The sequence below is a fragment of the Plecotus auritus genome (genome assembly GCF_963455305.1).
Source record: "Plecotus auritus genome assembly, chromosome: 4".
Lineage (NCBI taxonomy): Eukaryota > Metazoa > Chordata > Mammalia > Chiroptera > Vespertilionidae > Plecotus > Plecotus auritus.
Window position 1 is genome coordinate 15,992,258 of NC_137775.1, and position 20,114 is coordinate 16,012,371.

At 34.4% G+C, this 20,114-nt stretch overlaps 1 protein-coding gene across 2 annotated transcripts in view; it reads right to left on the reverse strand.

Moving 5' to 3' along the window:
- Window positions 1-20,114, reverse strand: part of TRDN (triadin) — a 301,414-nt gene that overhangs the window by 20,912 nt on the left and 260,388 nt on the right. For both annotated transcript variants that reach the window (XM_080663584.1, XM_080663583.1), the window contains 7 exons: window positions 11,710-11,736; window positions 11,091-11,120; window positions 7,993-8,022; window positions 6,277-6,324; window positions 4,508-4,555; window positions 3,311-3,328; window positions 1,269-1,313 (listed from right to left, as the gene is read on the reverse strand). In XM_080663584.1, coding sequence (XP_080519710.1) covers window positions 1,269-1,313; window positions 3,311-3,328; window positions 4,508-4,555; window positions 6,277-6,324; window positions 7,993-8,022; window positions 11,091-11,120; window positions 11,710-11,736 — 246 coding nt within the window. The remainder of the gene's footprint in view (window positions 1-1,268; window positions 1,314-3,310; window positions 3,329-4,507; window positions 4,556-6,276; window positions 6,325-7,992; window positions 8,023-11,090; window positions 11,121-11,709; window positions 11,737-20,114) is intronic.

The window sequence follows — 20,114 nt, forward strand, 5'->3', positions numbered from 1 at the left end:
TGAAGAACTTGAAGCATTTAAAATTAGGCCAACTAATTCATTAACACTAGGCAATACAATGTAATTTATATAGATTTTTCATTGCACTCTAAAAAAGTTGTATCAGTTGTATTGCCTAGTGTTAATGAATTAGTTGGCCTAATTTTAAATGCTTTAAGTTCTTCACAATCATGAACAAATGTTGGCTACTTTTTAATGAATAAATAGATCTTGAGATATAAGACTGAATAATTAAAGCTTTTGATTATTTAGAGAGCAATGAAAAATCTATATAAATTACATTGAATATACCACTTTACTAAAAAAATGTTACTTTAAGAAATTTTACACCAAAGATAAATTCACAAAACTAGACAAGAAGATGTATTTATTACTGTAAATCATCAAAGAAAGCTTGTTAGACTACTCAATGATATGTCAATCAGAGACTAGTTAAGTAAAGTGTGTACAACTATATAAGGTAATGATATTGAGATGAATTTTTATCTACTGATATAAAAATATCTTCAAAATACACTCATGATTAGAAAAATCTCAGAAAAAGATAATTTATACTATGCTGTGATTTGTATAAAAAGTGGGAATATGTATTATTTGTATATATGATGTGTAAGTATATATTGCTAGAAGGATACAGTAAGAAAAAACAGTGATTACCTATTTTATATTACTAGAAGATATTTTGGGAATGGGAACTGGTACAATAGGGAAAAAAAGAAGAGGGAGGGATATTTTCTCAGTCTCCCATTTGCCTTGGTGTTTGAAACATGCCAAATATTATATATTTAAAAAATTGATTAATATTCTTAAAATAATCAAGCTATTATAGAATGGTATAATTTATATTTAAAGAAAATATGTCTTGTTGAAATTCATTATTTGTTTTCAGTGAAGTATGTGCAATTTTATAGGATATTTTATAATACTATAGATAGAATCAATGTCATCAATATGATAAATGATATTAATATTGACAACAGTAAAGTAATATTGAAAGGGTCTTGTGAATATGAAAGAAAATATTATTTCGTTAGTAGTGCTGTATTATAATAGCATGTTTGCCAATCTATATATATTAGTTATAATGTTTAGTAAAATGTTTGTCAACAATACCACAGCCCCATGTCAGATAAACTAGATTTTACCACAAAACTAGAAGACTAAGCACTCCCAGAAAATAAAATAAAAAGCATTTTATACTTTGCTTTAATTTTCAAATTTAATAAAAGTAATGAATTAAGACAATGTAAACCATAAGACAAAAACACCTGTTTTTATATGTGGAGATTCTTTTTCTTGATGTTCAGCTTTTTCTAGAGAGAAAGAAATAAAAATTAACTGATAATCAGTGAATTGTTTGTGTAGAAAGCTTTTCTTATTCATATATTTGCAGGCTATCATTGACATGGGAAGCATGCCCCCAAAGTCATTTGCATGTAACTTGGAACACAGAAAGCATATTGCCATAGAAACACATTAAAAACAAGGTCAGGTTCATTCTCAGGGCATCCTGAAAGACAGTTGCAAAGATACTAGCCTCTTGGGGCCAGGTGGTATAAAAAGAAGAAGACAGACTATGACAAAGAGGGGAACAAGAGGATTTTTCTTTCTTTGCTGAAGGTTGAGTTATTCCTTGGGGATATTTTAAAGTAGATGACATTTGCTCTTGGCATATTACAAACTCCCTTTTTACCTCTCTGACTCCTTCTAGTTCCCTTCGTGCTGGGTCAGAAGCAATTTGGTGCTGGACATATGTTTCTTGTAGAAAAGTTGACCTAGACCTGCCCTATTCCAGAAAGTACCACATTTGTATTTGTATTTTCCTGGACCACACACACTCTCTTCACAGGTCCAGTTAGAATTCTCACAGATAAATGCAAAGTAAGTCTAGGACATGACAAACTGAATCAAAATGTGTAACTGATATCTCTCTTCGTCCTCTGAAAAATATATGAATAAAAGAAAAAAAGAGGTCTCTCTCTTACATCAAAAGTAGAATTCCAAATGAAGCCATGTAGGGTAGGGCATTTCGAATAAAACATAATATTCAGAAATAGAGACCATTGCCAAACATTAAGTCTTTTTAATTCTTTCTTTCTAATCACCTCCAGGGCTAGTCTTCATGAGATATTATCAATATTTACCCATTCTTTGCTTATCTCACTCCTGAGTCTGGAGACTCTCTAAAAGTACTGCTATTTATCTCTGACATGGATTCACCAACAGTGAAGGAAGTGGGGAGATGTGGGACCCACACTGTCATAAGACTAAATTGGATATATGTAAATTAGGGATTGGCAGAATTAAAGAATGATCTTCAATGAACTTAGTTTGCATAAACATTAATATTAAAAAAGCATGCAAAATAAAAGAAAATTAAGAAGTTAATAAGACTGTCATACTAATAACAACACAATAGCATAAGAAATTATAGTAATAATACTATAAAATGTTCTTTCAAAATGTAAGAGGTTCTAGGATGGGAATATGTAGGCTCCATATGTTTGTAGCGTATCTCCTGAACAATTTATACAGCCTCCTAACGGGCTTCACCAAATTCATCTTTGGACCTTGTTGATCCATTTTCATACAGGAGCTAGAGAATATTTGACTAACTTATGCCTTTATCTAAGCTTCTGTTTCACAAATATAAATAATTCAAGAACCATCATCACAATTTGATACAATCTTGGACTTATTTATGATTTTTGTAACAATGGGCAAATGTTCACGCCTTCCTGAGTCCAATAGTCAGCTTTTAAACTCCTGCAACTCTATTAACCTCTGTATCACTCCTGAACAATAAAATTACTGATCAGTGAAGTCTACACTCATGAGAAAACTCCATGATTTTAACAAAATGTTTATAATCTTACGAATTTCTAAATACCAATGAATACCTACAATATAATGAATGCTTCTTAAAACAAATAAATTAAAACTGTATGTGGTTCATAATACTAACAATTATATAGCATTTCCTACTTTTTGTTATTTATTTTTGTATGTTTGAAAGGTGCTTTTCTATCCTAACTTCTTAGTGTTATTTTATAGCCTATATGGTCTCACTATTTTAATATTAATAATATCAATACAATTTCCAGATATTTCTTCTGAATAATATAGTTAACGATTAATTAGTAGTGAAAGAGAAGGATGTTAAATCAAAGCCATAACAATTACATTAATTTGTCACCTATACAGGTGTTTTAGTCTGAGGCAACATTAAAAATATTTTTTTAAAAAGCACATGGTTAAACTTGAAATGATCAAGCAATACTTTTCAGGTTTTATTCTTTTCATCTCTTACTTGCTGATTTAGGCTTGACTGTGGAGAATGGAGAAAAATAAATGCCATATTGATGAGTATAAACCATGGAAAAATAATTCTTTAGCATTATACTTTCTTAGTTTTTAGATTTTCTCCTTAAACTTAATCTATTCTCCCTGCTAATATAAAACAAAGACACACAAAATGTATGTAAAATTTAAAACAATCCATGCATTTGGAACACAAATACATTGGGCTACTTTCTTTTTAATCCTCAAATACCATATACCAGTAACAAAATAAGATACTCAGGAGCAATATTAACACCTTACGGGGAAAACTAGGGGCACATTAACTGAAATTATGAGCTTAGGCAATGATTTGAATAGAGTACAATTGTCATAAGAGGAATATGAAGTGGCCTTCTGCATTTTTTTCTCATGTGGTAATAGCCTGTAATTTCTCTTCATAGTTCTTTCCTCAGTTCTATTATATTTTCTCTGAGAGACTGTATTTAAATCTTTATTATCATAATTAGCTCAGTTGCAAGAAATTACTTCACAGACTTTTTCCTTAGGAATTATTTTAATAAGAGATGGGACTCTACTGATGACCAAGGCGTGTAGGATTCCTGTTTTGGAATCAAATGGAGGAGATTCCGGGTTTCAAGTTGTCGGTAGGACTGAAGACACAGTTTTGTTCATCCTTACAGAAAAGACTTCTAGAACTGCAAGAGTGTGTGCACTTTATTTTTCTCACATGAAATATAAAAGGATGGACTGTCTTTCCTTTAATATTACATATTCTGCTTATCATTGTTTAGGGCAGAGTTTAAAAGTTATACAACCATGTAGCTCTCTGTGGAGTTCTCATGAGAGGAAATTATTCTACATAGTGCATAAATAACAGATAATTTAAGTTTTTTTGTGTATTTATATTTTGAAAAAATGTAGTTTGAAGATAAGATTAAACACTAATACATGATAATCAATGCATTACATGGATTTCTTCAAGATTTATATGTAAACCTAGGTCAATCACATTTAAAGAAATAAAATTATGTTACTCCAGTTTTCCAGTGTTAATTTTTATTGAGTATAACTTTAGTTATTTATAAGAATTTAGAATCGTAGAATTTATGGCACTAAAAGCATACAAACTTCAGTGAAGATGAGTGTGTATATACTCATATAACAAAAAACTGATATGGAAGAAAAATATAAAATATCTGTTTACCTGTTTTTTCTATTGTGGTGGCTTTTACCTGCTTGACACCTTTTTCTTCTGTGATGGGAAAAATTTTAAATGTGTCAGTACAAATAATGACATACTTCAACCTTGATATTTTGTATTCTCTTTGAAATAACACCAATACTGAGAAAAACATAGCTGTTTCCTTAACAAAATAGAAAGTGATGTCTTTTATTTAAGGTGGATGAAAGCACAAAGAAAACTTGTCCATCTGCGGATGTCCTTTGCATCTGTCTTGCCATGAGTTTTCCTATTTAAATCATCCCCCAACCTGCCCACACACTCCTTATTCCTTGTCTTTACTGTACTTCACTGTATTTGTCTACAAAAATGTATTGTTTTATAAAACATGTATTCCCTTTTCATTATTGAATTGGAAAAGAAAGAAGCAATTTTTTATCTTTGTCAGGCAAGAGGCCACCCTGGGAATCCAGGATTATCTTGGGAACTCAAGTTTTTTATGGTGTAGCGCTGGGACCGGACAAAAGTGGTATATTTATAGGATATCTTCTGTTCTCTCTGTTTTTTATCAACATAGTTAAATATCTGGGTCAAAGTAGAGTGATTATTACAATGATCTTATATAAAATTAAACTTTTCAAGTATTTAACATGGGGGTCAATCAGCTGGTCAAATATCCAAAGGGGAAAGCTTTATTGGGAAACAGAATTTAAAGAGTATCATTGTTGTTACTGAAATAAAAGGGGCGAGTTAGAGGATAATGCACTTGCTCACTCAAAGCCTAAAATCTCCCATTCTCTCTGTAATAACACCTCAAAATGACTGACATCAGAAACAGAGAAGAAAATAACAGATTTTCATTATTCTTTAAAAATTGTTTCTAAGGTTTTGCTTATGTTGATATACAAAGCTATTCTCTCCTTCCCACACTCCAGTCCTGCTTTCTTTATTCTTATGGGTTCTGCTGTTGATGTCTCATATTTTTATAAACATAAGCAAATAAAAGCATTCTAACTCAAACCTATTGTAAATAGATGCTTTAAAGTAAAATTTGAAAAATGTAAGCAAAAGGTTTCCTAAGATATGTTTAGAGAAAGTATGTTTTTAACTTTTAAAAGTTCCTGGACAAACCATATTCATAACATTTGGTAAATATTTTAGCATGGAATGAAGCAAAAAATTCCACAGAATAACAGGCTTAGGGCTGCCTCAAGTTGAAATTATTATTTAATTAGCTTAAATTAAAACAAAGTTTGTCTTCTTAAGCAAGAACTAATTAATAAACTCATCTTGGTAACTTCTATATTTATCTTTCTGAGCATAACACTTTGGATCTACTTTGTCCAGAATGTGAGACCAGGAATAAAAAGAAAGGAAGGGAGACGAAGATGGAATAAGGAAGGAAGGAGGAAAGGAAGTAGGGAGAAATGTCTATTTCCTTTTCTTATTTTGGAGTCTGAGATGATCACGTTTGAAAAAGCCAATCTGAATGGCAAACATTTCCTAAGGATGCCTTGCCCCAAACGGAAGTAGATAATATAATGTCTAAAGCCCATTCACCCGAGTGCTGCCTGTCTTGGTGCTTAGCTAATTCTCTGATGATAAGGAAGACTAGCTGGGACTGGTCAAGTCTTCAGTACAAAACACATTGTGATGATGACTAAAATGGAATGTTCCAGAATCTGGATGGCCTGAAACATGGATCCTATCTAATCACTTTAGAATTGACTCTGAGCTCTTCATTCTGCCAGAATGAAAACAACTCGATACTGCAAATACCACCTGCAAAATACCTGGTTTACCATGAGAAACAGTCTTTTCTGGTTTCACTATGTCTTGTTCTAAAAATAATTAAAAGAAAATATTTTCAGGTGTTTAGCTTTATAAACCAATATACAGTGAATTTTCTCTGTGACTTAAACAACTGTGCCCATGGAGAAAAACACTTCCTAAATGTTCATGTCATTCTAGTTTACATGAAAACCTTAAAGATTTTAGCTTTAAAAAAACCATATACCAAGAATTATTATTTACACTTAAGCATCTGTAATACCCAAAGATCAGGCCGTAATAAAGCATCAGTACTAAAACAGAGCTTAGGCAATGGTTGAAATAGAATACAATGGTCAAGTGAAGTAATGTGAAAATATATATTATTAAACATGTTTTAAAAATGTATTATAAAAGATTCTATAGGAGTATTATAGATAAAATTCATATATACACTGTGTATTTAAGCTTTTTCAGATGAAGCTAAAAATGTTTATTTATAAAAATAAATAATATTAAATGCAAAACTACATTATTTAACAATAGTAAATAAAAAATTTAAATGGTATTAGGCCTAACTAGAAGTTTTAAATGGCTTTAGGCTTCTGGTTTTAAAAAAGGGAGGGAGGGGGAATATGCAAAATATTTCTATCTGGTAATACATATAATAAATATAGTCAGAAAAATAAATCAGAAAACAATAGTTTGGCATCTATGAGTCTTGTTACATTAAATATATGTTGTTTATAAGAGCAACTAGATTCAAGCTTATAATGAGTTGCTAGGTAAGAGCTGGTAAGAATCAAATGGGTAATAGTAGTATTGTGTACATACGAGAGAGAGAGAGAGAGAGAGAGAGAGAGAGAGAGAGAGAGAGAGAGAGAGAGACTTGGATTCTTGAATTTGTTGATATTAAAGAATCCTGCTGTGTAATTTTTTTTATAATGAAGAAATCACTTCCATAGTGCCTGAGGGTTTTTGTAACGTGCCTCAGGTAAATAGCTAGTTGGTACCAGAGCTAGGACATAACACTAAATAGCAATGTAAACTTAGAAAGGTCACCCTGATTTTAGGTCAACGTTACTTCTAATAAAATGATTGTCAGTCTGAGACAATCTCTTACTGTGATTTTGAGTAAATCAGGCATGGGCAGAATCCTAACTCCAACATTTATTAACTTGAAAATCTGGGAAGAATAACAATTTCTGAACGTGGTCTAATTGAATTGTTTCCACAGATAATAAATATGAGCAGTGATTGTCATGTTTCATGTCTCTCACAGTTATACAATGAATATAAAAAGTATATGCTATTCCTTGATTTGGAGGTATTTAATAATAATATATGTAATAATATTTATATAATAATAATTCTTGTGCTCTTTTCCCTTAAATCTCAGTAGTCTACAACTTTATAATTGTATGACTCTGGTGTGTTATCAGAAAAAGCCCACAAATTAAACATTATCATACTTAGTTGTGAAGAACCCCCCAAAAAAATACCTCCTAAAAACTGGAGTCTCTGCTGAAACCCATTTAAAGCCATATTTTTTATATTTTTGCCAATGGGATATCCCCATTCTCAACTAATCCAGTGTTATAAAACCATATTGATCAATGGAGCAGAAAAGATGAGGATCAGGGAGACTGTGTAAATCTCCACTGGTGTGTGATAAGCCTCTTGTAGTTCTAAAATGAAGACAATAGCAACTCTATCAATTAAACAATAAAAAATGTTACCTGGTTTTGTTTCCTTTTTTACTTGTGGCTCTGAAGGAAAAACAAAATGCAGAAATTAAAAAATTTGAAAAAACAAACCAGAGAACAAATTCATTTTTGGAAAATTATTTTGTTTACCATAATTGAAAAAGCAAAATTGCTCTAAAAACTATTCCAGTTTCATGATAGTTTCTCAATGCTAGACTATTAAACACACAGAAGTTAGAATCATGACATAAACTAAGTTGCTGCTACTGCTAGTTGATTTTAACCTGAATTTTGTTTTCTCAAGATGATTGTTGTGAAGAATAGTTCCAATGTCAGCATAAAATAAATGATTAGAGAGTTGGAAGAGTCTTTTTGAAATAGATATAATTGGGTACTTAAGTGATTTAGAAGTTTACACAAATAGTATTATGGCTTGAATTGCGTCCTGTCAAAAGATATGTTGAGGTTCTAACCCTAGTACTCCAGAACACGACCTTATCTGGAAATAAGATTGTTGCAGATGTGATTAGTTTGGGTAAGACAAAGTCATACTGGAGAAGCATGGACCATTAACTCAATCTGACTGATGTCTTTAAAAAGAAAAAAGAAAAGAGAAACAGGGATAGAAATACACAGAAAGGAGATGTCTAAGTGCTGATGGAGGCAGAGATTGCAGTGATGCTTCTACAAGCCAGGGAACAGCGAGGATTTCTGGCAAAGATTCTCCTCTATAAGCCTCAAAAAAAGGTGGTTCTGCTGACATTTTGATTTTGGAATTGTGGCCTCTAGAACTATGTGAGAATAAATTTTCACTGTTTTAACCTACGCAGTTTGTGGTACTTTATTCCAGCCTTACAAAGAAACATGATTTTAGTACCTGGAAGTGGGGTCACAAATACCTATAAATACAGAAGTAGCTTTGAAGTTGGGTAATGGGTTGAGGCTTGAAAATTTTTGAAGCACTTGATATAAAAAGCCAGATATATTGATGTTAAAGTCTATTCTGCTGAGGACTCAGAAAGAGTTGGGGGGGCGGGGGAGCAGCGAGCTATAGAGTAAGCTTCTGTTGCTTTGAGAATACATACGTCATCATGAACAGAATATTGTTAGAAATAAGAATGTTAAATATACTTCTGCTGAGATTTCAGAAGGAAATGAGGAACATGTTAGTGAATACTGGAGGAAGGATGATGTTGGTTTCAAAAAACTTGCCTGAATTGTGTTCTTCTGTTGGCTGGAAGGTAGAATTTGTAAATGAAGAACATGGATATTTAGTTGAGGAAGGTTCCAAGCAAAGTGTGAAACAGTAAGCCTGATTTCTCCTTGCTGCTCAGAATAAAATGTGAAAGGGAAGATAAGTTGAGGAAGGAACTGTTAAGCAGAAAGAACTAGCATTTGAAGATCTGGACAATTTTCAACCTATCTAAATAGCGTGCATGGGGCACAGGGCCACAGGTGTGGATGGACATTTTGCTAAAATGGGTAAAGAATAAATGTGTGACTCATAGATCCAGTCCACCATCTCAGCAGAAGGCAGCGATAGTGACGTGGTGATCCAGGAAAGATCTGTGGAGGGCCTTCCTGTCCAATGGCTTGGACCCCCCCCCCCATTAACTGAAAGCAAGACTGGTCATGTTTGTGAGAATATTACATGCAGAGGCAACACAGCATGGATATAAAGGGACAGAAATGGGGTGAAATAAAGGGATAACAACTTGAAGGTCAGAACAATGGATTCAAACCTGGGCTGATGGAACCCCCTCATGTAGCGAGGGCAGCCTGCCACTTAGGTGGCACAAGAGAGCAGAGCCACTCCCCACCTGGCCCAGAGGATACAGTAGTGAGCCAAAGAGGATTTTCTCAGGCTTTGCAATCTAATGGAATTTTTCCTGCTTTGTTTTGAATTTACTTGGAACCCGTGACTCCTTCTTTTCTTTCCAATTTCTTCCTTTAGAAATGGAAATGTCTATCCTATTCCTGTCCCACTGTTTTATTTTGGAGGCAGTAATTTGATTTCTGGTTTTATAGGTTCACATACGGAGAGGAATTGTCTGAAGGAAGAATCATACCCCGAGTTTCACGCATAACTGGTTTACATAATGAGATTTGGGACTTTGAATTGATGAAATTTTGGACTTAGAGTTGATGCTAAAATGGATGAGACTTAAGGACTGTGGAATGGGATGCATTTATTTTGCATGTGAAGGGCATACATTTGAGGAGGGCAGTGAGCAGACCTCTATGCATTGAATTGTGTCTTTCAAAAAATATGCTGGAATTCTAACATCCCCTACCTCAGAATGTGACCTTATTTGGAAGTAGGGTCATTGTAAATATAATGAATTAAGAGTTTGTCATATGGGAGTGGGGTGTGACTGGTGTCATCAGAAGAGGAGAAAAGGTACAAAGATAGAGACACAAAGAGAGACGATGTCCAAGTGGTGACAGAAGCTGAGATGGGAGTGATGCTTCTTCTATAAGCCAAGGAACACCAAGGATTGCTGGCAAACACCAGAAGCCAGAAGAGGCAAGGAATGATTCTTCCCTACAGGTTTCAAGAAAAACATGGCCCTGTTGACACCTTGATTTCAGACTTCTAGCTTCTAGAACTATGAGAAAATAAATTTCTGTTGTTTTGAGCCACCTAGTTTGTATATTTTATTATAGCAGCCATATAACCCTAATCCAGTTATAAACATGAACCAAAATTTTAACTGTTATGAGGATCTGAATTCCCTTTGTTCATTTAAAATGGTTTCTGCTGCCCGCTACAGCCCTCAGAAATGTTTATCTCACTCAGGAGCCCCCAGGAAGAGGAGAGTGAGAGCAGCTGTGTTTCTGATGAAATATTTATGATGCCTATGTCAGCACATAAAATCAGCAAAAATAGTAGTTGTGTAGGATTGAACCCAATTAGTCAATTCTTTTTTTTTCTGAACCATATACATTTCTCAGGAGTTTTCTTTTTCCCTCCAGGAACAATTACTATGTTTGTTTCATTTTAAAAAGTTGGTCAAAGATAAAATGTTGGTATAATATTTACCCTAGGACACAACATTTGCAAAAACATGTTATGCTATTCATTATAAACATAGAATGCAAGTATGAATTTATACATAAAATATACATACCTGGCTTCCCTTCTTTTTTTACTTGTGGCTCTGAAAATATAGATGTACAGTAATAATGATGGTTATATAAAATATTTATTTCCTGTACTCATGCATACAGGGGCAGGCAAAAGTGGGTTTATAGTTGTTCATATGGAAAATAATACAATCATAAATTAAAAATAATGAATAATAAAAGAATAAATTTTTGTGTAATCACAACTGTAAACCTACTTTTGTCCACCCTATTTCATTTACATATTATTCAGTTTTTTAGTATGCTATATTAATTTCCTTTTTCTTATAATAGTAGCAAATTAATACAAACACAAATAAAGGTTCTTCATTATCAATCACAAGAGTTTTTTTTGAGAAAACATAAAATGTAAACTAAAAATTTTAATGAGGTTAATTAGGGTACTGGTTTGTACCTCCAGTGAATAAATGATGAAGAAAAATTTTAGCATAGCATATTCTCAGAAGAACATTTAGGATAATAGGCACATTTTATTCACAAAATAATTAAGTTTTGGATTTAAGCAAAATATTCAACAATGGAATTAGAAGATGATTAAAAGCATGCATTTATGATTTATTTATTTAGTTAGTTAGTTACTATTTAGTCATGCACATAACATACGTGGAGGCTTAGGCTTGACTTCTTTGCCTAGACAAAGTTAAAAATATATTAAAGACTGAGTCACTCAATTCTTATTGAATCGTCACTGAATATTATGGAACACTCTACATTTGAAATTCAAAATTAAACAAAAAATCAAAATTTCGTTGTTGTTCAAGACCTCAGCTATTCTTCTTTATTGAAATTTTATAGGCTATGTAATTTAATGTTCATGCCAAGTTACTATTGAAAAAATCATTTTAAAAACAAAACTCTTAGCTTAATTTCATTTCACCATTAAAAAATAATTTGTTCACAAACTCTTATGTGTAAAGTAAAATTTTAATTTTATATTAAGGTAAGACAATTTTTGAGACATTATTTTTAACCCTTAATTATTCAAGATGAAAAATACCTAAGACAATTTTTAAAAAATTCTATTAATATTATCTATGTTATCTATCCCAGTATAATACATTGAAAAATAATTGCTACTGAATTTGGAATTCTTATGACTAGAAATATCATTTGCTTTTATGGCATGAGGAACCCTAGTACAGGGGTTGGTAAATTTATTATGAAAAGTCAGACAGTATATATTTTTGGATTTGGGGCCTTATGATCTCTGTTGCAATTATTTAACTCTGCTGTTGTAGCATGGAAGCAGTCATAAGTAATATGTTACTGAATAGGAATGGCTGTGTTACAATAAAACTTTATTTATAGAAACTGGTGGCCAGTGCATAGGCCATGGTTTGCCAACCATTACACTATCCATAATCAGTTTTAATTTTTTTAAATGTCAACAAAGATTGTGACAATAAAACACACACACACACAATCCTTCTTTGATTTTGTATTGTTTTATACTTGCCATCCCACCACTGCTCAACTCAGCGTCTTAAAATTGCCATCTTTACTTGCTTTTTGTTCATCTCTTGTCCCCTATTTAATTATTAATTCACTATACTCTAACTTCTATTCCCACCATTCTATTTATCAGTTGTCTCTGATCACCAATTCTCCCCGACTTACCAACCCCATATGTAAGCAGAGGGATTAAGATGTACAATTGTCAGTTATAAAAACAGCCATGGGAATGCATAGTCAATAATACTGTAATAATCATGTATGGTGCCAAGTGGGTACTACACTTATTGGGGTGATCACTTTATAAGGTACACACACACACACACACACACACACATGTATATGTGATGAAAGAAAAGAAATGGAGGAAGTTAGATTAAATGATTTCTAAAATCTCATCCAGGTCTAAAATTATATGTTTATGTTAAATATTAATGTAAGTCTAAGTAGTAAATAATTTATTAGGGAGACAACATTTAAATAGGAATCAACCTGAAATGTTGCAGCATTCTTTTTGGCTTTATTGCTCTTTAGAAATTCTCTTTACCAAACTCAAGATAAATATTCTGCTGTGGGGGCATGTTTAAGTCTAAGGACAGATTAACAAACCTTGTTTTTATGGCCAGTGAGTATGTTCCAAGTATAATATATCTGTTTAGTACAGAGCAGATGTCGGCTGTGCTGTAACTATACACCTCAGCCAGAAAAAACCTAACAGGCACTTTACCTTTTAAATTGACTTGAAGATTAATATGTAAACTTTCTACTATGTATACTGAATAAGCAAACCATTTAGAGGAGGCAAAAAAATATGATAAGGACTTTTATAGGATGCTTGAATCAGTTCCAAAATCTTATTGCATTTTTCTAGATGACATCATTATTCAGCTATATATTTTATGAGTTTTTCTAATACTATAATTAAAATTAAAATGAAAGAAATAGAAATATATAGAATGTGTTATAAAACTTTAAAAGAAATGCTTTTTGATCTGTATGTGAATTTATGTAAAATGTTTCTTTTTCTCTTTTTTTTCTACAGAGGTATTCTCATTTAGGGACAGTCTCATTTAAAGTCACTTGTTTAAAACAATAATGTAGTGTTATCTAATATTCAGAAATATATTTTTAGAGATTTAATAAAAATTATGTGAAGTTTAGCATTACCTATGTAGTGCTGAAAATCAGGGCAAGAAATTAAACTTAATGCTTGCAAATTACCCCTTAGTATTCTGAAAGCAATTTAGTAAGCAAAAAGTGCCTCTGACAATTGGAATTAAATTTCTGGAAAATTTTTTATTTCATGTTAAGATAGAAATGCTGTCTAATAAATAAGAAGTAAAAGCATTGTTCATGTTTTTCTTTAATTTTAAAAGCAATCGTACTCGGCAGAATGATAAAATCATTTTGGGGACGTTCTTTAAGGTCTATTTGTATTGAGGTCTGTGGCTAATGTGGCCTCCTACAAACATAAACCCAGTGAAACTTCTTTTTTTTTTTTTCTAAAGTTATTTTTGTTTTGTTTTGTTTTTAATAAATCTTTATTGTTCAGATTATTACAATTGTTCCTCTTTTTTCCCCCCATAGTTCCCCTCCACCCAGTTACCACCCCACCTTCTGCCCTTAAACCCCCCTCACTGTCCTCATTCATAGGTGTACGATTTTTGTCCAATCTCTTCCTGCCCCCACCCACACCCCTTCCCCCCCAAGAATTATCAGTCCACTCCCTTTCTATGCCCCTGATTCTATTATATTCACCAGTTTATTCTGTTCATCAGATTTTTTATTCACTTGATTTTTAGATTCACTTGTTGATAGATATGTATTTGTTGTTCATAATTTTTATCTTTACCTTTTTCTTCTTCTTCCTCCTCTTAAAGAATACCTTGTAGTATTTAATATAATACTGGTTTGGCAGTGATGAACTTCTTTAGCTTTTTCTTATCTGTGAAGCGCTTTACCTGACCTTCAATTCTGAATGATAGCTTTGCTGGGTAGAGTAGTCTTGGTTGTAGGTTCTTGCTATTCATCACTTTGAATATTTCTTGTCATTCCCATCTGGCCTGCATAGTTTCTGTTGAGAAATTAGCTAACAATTGTATGGGTGCTCCCTTGTAGGTAACTAACTGTTTTTCTCTTGCTGCTTTTAAGATTCCCTCTTTGTCTTTTGCTCTTGGCATTTTAATTATGATGTGTCTTGGTGTGGTCCTCTTTGGATTCCTTTTGTTTGGGGTTCTCTGCGCTTCCTGGACTTGTAAGTCTATTTCTTTCACCAGGTAGGGGAAATTTTCTGTCATTATTTCTTCAAATAAGTTTTCAATATCTTGCTCTCTCTCTTCTTCTGGCACCCCCAATATTCTGATGTTGGTACGCTTGAAGTTGTCCCAGAGGCTCCTTACATTATCTTCATATTTTTGGATTCTTTTTTCTTTTTGTTTTTCTGGTTGGGTGTATTTTGTTTCTTTGTATTTCAAATCTTTGACTTGATTCTTGTGATCCTCTAGTCTGCTGTTGGATCTCTGTATATTATTTTTTATTTCAGCCAGTGTATGCTTAATTTCTAGTTGGTCCTTTTTCATATCCTCAAGGGTCTCACTAAATTTATCAGCGGTTTCTAGAAAATTCTTGAAAAACCTTATAGCCATGGTTTTGAACTCTATATCCAGTAGTTTGCTTTCCTCCATTTCTGTCATTTGTGATCTGTTTCTTTGTCTCCACATTTTGGCTGCTTCCCTGTGTTGATAGAGTGGCTTTGTGTGCTAGGTGTCCTATAGGGCACAGTGGCTCAGCCTCCCCAGTTACCTGAGGTGGACACTCTTGGTGCACCCCTTTGTGGGCTGTGTGCACAGTCTTGTTGTAGTTAAGCCTTGATTGCTGTTGGTATCACTGGGAGGAATTGACCTCCAGGCCAGTTGGCTGTGAGGATCAGCTGTGTCTACTATGGGAGAACTTCTGTGCTGGAGACACCCTTATGGGGCAAGATTTGCTTCAGTGGGGCTTTGGTGCTCACTGAGTCTGCCCCCTGAGTGTGTCCCTTATGAATCTGAAGAGTTGTAATCTGGATGGTCTCACTGTGACCCCTGGGTACACTGGCTCTTGGATCTCCAATGAGGTGCTAATTTAGCCTCTGCCTGAGGCCACCCAGCAGGAGCTATGGAGAGATCTGCAGATTCCTCTTCTTTGTTTGGGGTTTGGAGGTGCCCAGATGAGGCCCAGCTGTGAAGCAATGCAAGCTGCTGTGGGGCCTTGGGCCTTTTTTTGGATGTTCCTGGTCTCTCTGACTCAGCTGCAGTTTGTTAGGTAAGTTTAGATTTCAAAGGATCAGGCCATTCATATGCAAAAGCCTCTGCACACAGCTTGGATGGGGAGGAATCTCAGGGCAGAGCAAACAGCAATGGCTTCCCATCAGCCCTGCCCTAAGAGGCCCCTGGGTCTCAGTGTCCCTTGGTAATCGCTGCAAGCACCTCTGAGAGAAAGCCCCCCTCGAGTTCTGCCCGCTGCCAGACAGTCCAGTTTCTCCCCATATGAGTCTGGGTCCCCAGAGTCTCGCCCAGAACTGGAGTTCAGAGCAGTCGGGAGCTTGTGTCTCCCTGCGGATTGAAAAAGCCGGCTGCGTACTCAGTTGCCAGCCCTCTCCACGTACGCACCTCCGTACCTCTGCATTTTACTTCCGCAGCTCCTCTAAGTTTCAGTGTGCTTTTCTCTTTCCTTCTAGTTGTAGAATTTCCACTCAGCCAGCCTTCCTGTGGTTCTGGATGATGTCCGTTTTGTCTTTTAGTTGTAGTTTTGAAGTTGTTGTGCGAGGCGGCAATTTCAGGTGTTTACCTATGCCGCCATCTTGGTTTTTTCAAAACTTCTATACTGAAAGGAATTTTTCATCCTCATCAGCTTTGTATTGTGCTAAGTTTTCTAGTCACCAAATATTTTGTTAAATTTATTGAAGCTGAACTCTAATAAATTACAATGGAATTGTTTTAGTTGTTATTCAAGCATCCTTTGACCATTCTGTTCTAACAATTCTTCTGATACAATTATTTTACCTTTTGTCTCAAATGAATGGTGTGGGATCTTTTGGGCCCTGCCCTTTGATATTCAAATGGATTACAAGTGATGTAGATGAAACTGTTTAACAGTAAATGTTTGTTTTACAATAATCAGGTATGAGATACTGAAAGATTCTATATATATTCTAGAGGCCAGAAGCATGAAATTCGTGCAAGGGGGCTCGGCCCTTGCAGCTCCAGCTTTGTCCAGAAGGTCATGCGGAAGGACGTCCATAAGGTTGTTTGGCTGTCCAGACTAATTAGCATATTACCCTTTTATTATTATAGAAATAGATTTCAGAGAGGAAGGGAAAGGGAGAGATAGAAACATCATGATGAGAGGGAATCATTGATCAGCTGCCTCCTGCATACCCTACACTGTGGATTGAGCCTGTAACCTGGGCATGTGCCCTGACCAGGTATCAAACTGTGACCTCCTGGTTCATAGGTTGATGCTTAACCACTGAGCTACACAAGCTGGGTGAGTCTGGAAGATTTTAATAGTGAACCAACAGAAAAATAGAGGAGGTTAATCTGAACCATTGCTTTAAAGCCCTTTTTTTATATAGAACTTGCTATAACATTGACATCACACTGTGATTATTAAACTATTCAATTATTTATTCAACCAGCATTTACTCAGCACTTAGTCATGCTAAGCACCTCAGTCCCTCAAGAGTAGTTAGCCTATAAGGTTGACCTACTAATTGAAACAATTGCTACGGACGAGTTTAATTCTGGTAACAGTCATAAAAAGTAGATTTGGTTGAAATGCTGTGCTAGGTGCATCTCCTTCAAAGAGCATAGGAAAGGACATGCGTTCCAGATATCACACAAATCCTTTGAAAAGTTGGGGAAGAATGGAATATAAAGAGATATATGGGTTTATCTCACTATTGACCTACACATTTAACTTCCTATAGAAAAATAAATATACCACAGGAAATTTAAACTTCATAAATTCCAAATTTAACCCATGACCTACTATTCTCTCCTCCAAACACATTCCCTGTGCTGGTAAATGTTATCTCAGTCCACCTACGGTTCCAACAAGGAGGCTGGTCGTCATCCCACAGTATTCTCCATGCTCTGCCATCCCTGGAACCAGAGTCCTGCTGATGACATGTCCTCAAAGAATCTGGAGTACTTGTAGTTTTCCACTTGTACTTCATTTCCTCCTCAGTTTCTAGCTCCATTATTCAGTAAACATTAGTCTGTGATAGACATGGTGATTGACCTGTGCCTTATAGGTATACATGGCTGTCTATAGGGATACTTATGAAGTCTTTATCACCATTGCTACTCGCTAGCAATTAATCAATTTTCCATGTCAGCATAATTTTAATACTTTCTTTAATCCTGAAAAAGAATGAACACCTTCTCCCCTAAGAATTTATAGTAGAATTTTCTAGGGATTTTTTTTTGTTTGTTTCTATTGGGGGGGGGGGCGGGGAATAAGATGAAATTTTGAGATAACAATGCCTGAGTATAAATTGATTTTTACATGTTAGCATAACTTCATTGTTCTAATTGCAACACAATTGAACATTATTTCGTGTCACTCTCATTTAGATTTTTTAAATATATGTCACTAGTTTTTTAAAAACTCTATTATCCTTGCTCTACTGCTTCCCAAGATCTTTTAAGTAAATGTAAGACAATTTCTCTGTGTGTTCAGCTGAACACTGCTATTATATTACAAAAGAAAGAATATATCATGGTTGAATAACTTTAAAAAATATTGAGTAAAAAAATTTTTAGCTGTTTTTTTTTTTACTAGCAAACTTCCCAAATGTGTGCACATATGTGATGAACTCCAATAGCTTTTCCCAAACTCATGTAACCTTAAAGTCTTACATGTAGCAATTATATAACTAGTCTTCTGTGCAAAACACTTTGCAAAATACAAGTGTGAGAAATAGCTTACTTATACGTAGGACATTCCTCCCTTTTACAGTAAGAAATAAAAACTGTATTAATAATACTGCTATTGATTTATACTCATAGTTGAACTATATAAGATTATATGGTTTTTAAAAATATATTTTGTTAATTTTTTACAGAGAGGAAGGGAGAGGGATAGAGACTTAGAAACATCGATGAGAGAGAAACATCATCAGCTGCCTCCTGCACACTCTCTACTGGGTATGTGCCCGCAACCAAGGTACATGCCCTTGAATGGAATCGAACCTGGGACCCTTGAGTCTGCAGGCCGATGCTCTATCCACTGAGCCAAACCAGTTAGGGCAGATTATATGGTTTTTAAATTAAATATTTTAACACTTATAGTTACCCTCATGAGACCAATTTCCCCATTTAACACAGTAGGAAATAGGCTTCCATGTCCATTTGACTATTTAACTAAATTCTTAATTTGTTTATTCAAAAACATTTACTGAGCTCTTACTATGTACCAGGAACTGTTTCAGACACAGAAAATACATGAAATGAACCAACAAAGTTCAAGATTTTGAAAAGTGGTACCATATGAACCCCTGAAGAAATATTACTCAAGTCAACTGAAGTAACAAACAAGGAGATCTTTTTTTAGAAAGGAAATGGTTTGCTCTCAGTGGTAATTAAACAGACGGAAATAATTTTAGGTGTTATAAACATAAATCCCTTATCTCAATGTCTTTAAAATGGAATTAGTGTATGCCTACGTTTTTAGCGCTTTCCCATGTATTGTTGCCTGTTAGAGATACTGTAACACTGTAAACTTGTAAAGACAATTGCTGTTATGTCTCTGTTTGACAGACTAGAAATCCTTTGACCTACAGTTTCATGAGGAGGCCAAGAACTGAGGAATGACACATCTCCCTCTCTCTTTACTCTGCCAAGCTGTTTTCCTAACTAAATGCATTTTCTTTTCCCTTTCAGACAAGATTTAAAATAGTCTCCAGTGTATATGAAGTATATACGGTTTATTTTCTGGCCCCATTTCCTGAGCTCCAATCGAATACCTCAAACTATAGTAAACATAAAACGAAATGGGTCTTCCAACCATTAGGCTTCATTAAACTGCTCATAAGATCATTAATACTCCATCTTATACATTCCAATGAATACCTTTCAGTCTTAATCTTACTGTAAATTTGTGCCAAATTTGACACTTTAAACAGTTTCCTCCTCCTTGATATTCTGTTCTCCCTAGTTTCTCTAACTTCGGAAAGAACCCCACCTCCCTCTTTTTAGTTTCTGTTTTTGTTTGTTCTTTTGCTGCTTGCTTTTTAATTCCTTCAGGGTCTTCTCCTCCTCTATCCACTCCTTCAACATTAGTGTTCTTGGTTTGCTTCCTCAGTTCTTGGTTTTCTCCTTCATCACACACCCCTGGCAGATGTCAATAACTCTCATCGTTTAAGCCAGAAAACCTTTGCTGGGAACTTCCAAATCTGCTACTGTGTTTTCTCTCTGGGTGACTGATAAACATACCTAAATGCATAACCTACAGGTACTTCTAATCCCAAATACCTTTCCCCCACGCCACCCTAACTAGATTATAAACTCTAAGAG